The following is a 4,183-nucleotide window of genomic DNA, read 5'->3' as shown; positions in this document are numbered from 1 at the left end:
TTTGGTTACAACTTTATTGTCACAATTACGAGAAACAACCATATCAACAGTTATTGAAGTTTTTCCAATTTCACAAACACCAGAATAACATAACACATCACCAACATTAACAGGAGCAACCATTTCTAAATTTTTGACTGTTCGACAAACAAAGTGACAAGTTGGAAAATTAAAAACTGCACACAAATAACACTCTTCAACAAACCAAGAAGATGCTGTTCCTGCAAATAAATGTTGAGAAGGATTAAGAGCTTCAGGACGAACTAACCGTAATTGAATATGAGGTTTAGTAGTTGTCATAAATTCAAATAATTTAAAGATAAAAAAAAAGAAAAAAAAAAGAAAGAAAGTTTGTAATAAATAATAATACATTAATTATTGATAAAATAAAGAAAGAGGAGAATGAAGGACATATTCAAGAAAGTGAGTAAAAGGTAATAATTTAGTTGGATCATAACATCGAAATATAGGAGGAGTAAATCTAGTAATTAAAAGAACTTCATTTTCACCAAGACAAATCATCTTTTTTAAGAAAGAAATTAAATATACAAAAAGGTGGTTATATTCATCTGGGATAATGAAATTAACTACTTGTAAAAGGGTTTGGTCATTTAATACTAAGTCTGAATCAGTAAAAGAATAAAAAATAACACATTTATGAAGACCTGATAATACTAGTAATAAAGCATCACAATATAATTGAATAGGTCCTGAAATAAATTCTTTTTCTTTATTTAAACATTGAATAACTTCAATAAGTTGTTCTTTAAGATAATTACAAGGATCTTTTTTAATAAAACAATTAGGTTCATAATGTTGAATAATATAATCAATCAATCGATATATTTCTTTTGGAATAAAAAAAGGAATGGGTTGATATTTCTTTTGAATTTTATCATTTGAAATTAATGGCTTATTAAGTCTATTTAATGTTTCTAAGTTCATTCCAATGATATTTGGTGTAGTTTTCAAAACAATACTAAAAGTAATAAATTCATTTCCTTCACCTAATTTTATTTTAATAACTTTCATTAATGAATTTTGTTCTTGATACATCCAAACATATTTCTCATCAATGTATATTTCACAATCAATACTAGCAACATCTTTTCCTTCTAAAATATCTATAAATCCTTCACATTTCTTAATTGAAAGCCATTCATCTTTAAAAAATATTCCATCCCCATTTTCTATTTCATAACATGTTCCAAACTTTCCAATATTTTTTAACTGTATTTTAAATTGATATTTTTCAAATAATTTAACTTGGTCTATAGTAATAATAGAAGGTTCAATTATAATCTTTGGACAAACTACTTTACTATATATTTTTTCTACTTTATCTAAATAATTTATTACTGTTTGTTGTAATTTAATATCAATCTTTTGTAAATCAATATTCATAAAACATGTTACTGGTTTATGATCAGAACAATATAACTCATGACTCATATATTCTTTTACTTCTACATAATGTCTATTTTCTGTTTTCCATAAAACTCTATCACACCAAGAAGGAATTCTATTCTCTTCATATATTCCTTGTTTACCAATTTTAATTTTAAATGTTGGTGCAAATTTGATTGCTGCTTCACAAAAATGATTAAAAACTTTATTTGACTGCATACAATATAATAACTGATCATGTTTTATAAGTCCAAGATAATTTTTCATTTTCATACATTTTCTAACTTCAACATCATCCATATCAATACGATAATTTAAATCTCCCATCCAAATAACAACATCATGTTGTAAGAGTTCAACAACTTTTCTACATCCACTACCAACATCAAAATATCTTATTTTCATTTTACTTATCTCATTCCAATCTTCGTTTCTCTTTTCACAAAAATTTTGATGAGCTGCAAGATGACTTACAACAAAACATATTGTTGAATCATATATTCTCATTCTATAAGCAACACCTCCTTTATTTGCTAATTTTCCACTCATAGCACCAACTCTCATATCTCCATATCCAACATCTGTAATATGACTCTTTAATCTTTCATCAAAAAATACATATAATACAACTCCACAAAGTTGATAATATCCTAGTTCAATATAAGTATTTTGTCCCCTGTTAATTGACTCTTGTAGTAAGGCTTCCCATTGAATTGATTTATCACTAAATTTTTTTCCTGTAATAATAGCATCAAAACTCATTTCTAATTCTTCTAATCCAATCACAATAATGTCTGGTTTGTTTTTAATTCCACTTGTTAATCTATCAATTTCTCCTCGATTAAAAACGCATTGATTAACATTCCATGTACATGCTAATACAGAAATTCTTTCTGGATCAACATAATATGAAAGATGGTCTAATAAATTGTTTTTTCTCCATAGATCTTTGTTTGAAATAAAAGTAGTCATATCTGAATAAAGTTCAATATTAGAAGATATTTCTTCTCTTGTTGGTTCTTTTCCTTCAAGAATCCAACTCATTGGTGCAATTGGTTGAAACTCATTAGTTTTAGGTGTAAATTTTGTAAAAGGAAGTTTAGTTATTTTCATTTGACTTTTAAACATGGGAACTATTGGACTTCTTCTTCTTTTCATTGGAGAAGTTTCTTCTATTAAAATATGTTGGTCTTCCCATTCTAATTCTTCTAAACCAATAGATTCCATAGTATTTTCAAATTGAGTTGATTGAATATCAAGTAGAGTTCTTTTAATTGGTTGTTTAATGCCAGTTGTACCAATATTTGCATCTCTATTTAAATAAATTTGTTTACTTTGTTCTTTTTGTTTTAATTGTTTCATCTTTAAATTAACTGATTGTTGTTGAAAGTAGACTGAATCAACTAAACAAGGATTCCTTGATGGGTTTAGTCTTTTTTGAGGTGTTGGTTGAATTGATTGAGATCGTTTAAATGTACTCACTTTTAAGTCATGACTAATAAATTCATCATTACAAAGTTTTCTTGAAAAGCTATTTGATTGAGATTTAGTCCATTCTTCCTTTCCTTTTACCTCTTTAATTTTTTGACCAAATAATACTTTTCGTTTTTGTTGAAAAATTCCTTTAAAATTTTGGTTCTGTCCACTCTCAATGTCTTCTTTGTTTAGGGTCTTTTTTTTATTTTCACTTTTGTTAATTAAGAATAATGGAGAAAGTTCATCAGTCATCCTCTGATGTGAATCATTCTTTTGTAGTTCCTTTTCATCTTTTTTTCTGAAAATAAAAACTACTTTTTTCATTTTTATTTCATCTCATGGAATCTTCATTCAAAATTGAGTGGTTCAATTTTTGTTATGTTAAAACAAATCTCATTCTGTGATTACTATTTTATATTTGTTTAATTTCTGTCTTTATTTTCCTTCTATTTTTGCACGTAATTTCCTTTGGCAATAATGAAGGTAGTATTTAAAAAAAAGAACAAATAATTTAATGTGTTAAATTAAACATTCTAACAATATACTAGATGAAGAAGTTCGTAGATAAGAATGAAGAAAATTCATTCTCCAATAACCCTCATATTGAATAAATAAAAATAACAAATATTCAATAGAAATTCAAACTGGTTTTAAAAATGATAAGAAATTTTGTTGAGAATGATTAAAGATTGAATCTAAAATATTAAATGAATAATTTAATTTTTTTGAATTAAAATCATTCTTTATTTAATATGAACTATAATAAAATAGTTATGATATGAAAATTAGTATATTAATTATTTTATTATTTTGTTATTTGTATTATTCATATATTATTTTATTTTGTATCATTAATTTATTCATAAAAAGAGAAAATAAATTACTTTTTATTAATTTTATGAAATTATACTTATACTGTTAATGATGTATTGTATTTAATTAACAACACAAATCAGTTTTATTATAATAGAAGTGATAAATACAAAAGAATAATATTTTCAAAAAGGATTAAAAAAAGAAAATATAAAAAAGGTAAAAACAAAAATGAACTAAAAAAGAAAAACAAAACCAAATGGAAGAGATAAAGATTCTCATTATTGGACAAGGATCATTTGGAACATATATTACTGAAAATATTATTAAGCCATTAGGGTTTCATATTGTTGATATTTTGAGAAGTAAAGACTTTAACAAAATCAATTATTATGCATCCCATCAAGAATTATATAATCGTGTATATATTGCTCTTCCTTATGAACTTCATAATCCAATTATTCGTATGTTTCCACCAAATACCACC

General features: G+C 25.0%; 3 protein-coding genes across 3 annotated transcripts in view, besides 6 other annotated features; 1 reads left to right on the top strand and 2 right to left on the bottom strand.

Annotated features, from left to right (window-relative positions):
• EDI_123710 (uncharacterized protein) overlaps positions 1-300 on the bottom strand; it is a gene marked incomplete at both ends in the record, with an annotated part of 483 nt that extends 183 nt beyond the window's left edge. The window contains one exon of the mRNA XM_001733466.1: positions 1-300. This exon is cut by the window's left edge and continues 183 nt beyond it. Coding sequence (XP_001733518.1) covers positions 1-300 — 300 coding nt within the window.
• A 21-nt stretch (positions 301-321) lies between these two features.
• Positions 322-349: a microsatellite.
• Positions 350-354: 5 nt separating this feature from the next.
• Positions 355-391: a sequence feature (AT_rich).
• On the bottom strand, positions 376-3,135 carry EDI_123700 (type II inositol-1,4,5-trisphosphate 5-phosphatase precursor, putative; the record flags this gene model as incomplete). The annotated part of the gene is made up of 1 exon (XM_001740496.1): positions 376-3,135. The coding sequence occupies one exon, from the start codon at positions 3,133-3,135 to the stop codon at positions 376-378; it is 2,760 nt and encodes a 919-aa protein (XP_001740548.1).
• Positions 3,136-3,579: 444 nt separating this feature from the next.
• Positions 3,580-3,653: a sequence feature (AT_rich).
• Positions 3,654-3,669: 16 nt separating this feature from the next.
• Positions 3,670-3,825: a microsatellite.
• A 58-nt stretch (positions 3,826-3,883) lies between these two features.
• Positions 3,884-3,951: a microsatellite.
• Positions 3,895-3,972: a microsatellite.
• Positions 3,956-4,183, top strand: part of EDI_123590 (uncharacterized protein) — a gene marked incomplete at both ends in the record, with an annotated part of 1,467 nt that continues 1,239 nt past the window's right edge. The window contains one exon of the mRNA XM_001740495.1: positions 3,956-4,164. Within this exon, the coding sequence (XP_001740547.1) occupies positions 3,956-4,164 (209 nt within the window). The remainder of the gene's footprint in view (positions 4,165-4,183) is intronic.

The sequence above is a fragment of the Entamoeba dispar genome, genomic scaffold (assembly GCF_000209125.1).
Source record: "Entamoeba dispar SAW760 scf_1105229462983 genomic scaffold, whole genome shotgun sequence".
Lineage (NCBI taxonomy): Eukaryota > Evosea > Mastigamoebida > Endamoebidae > Entamoeba > Entamoeba dispar.
This window is presented reverse-complemented; position numbering and strand designations above follow the sequence as displayed.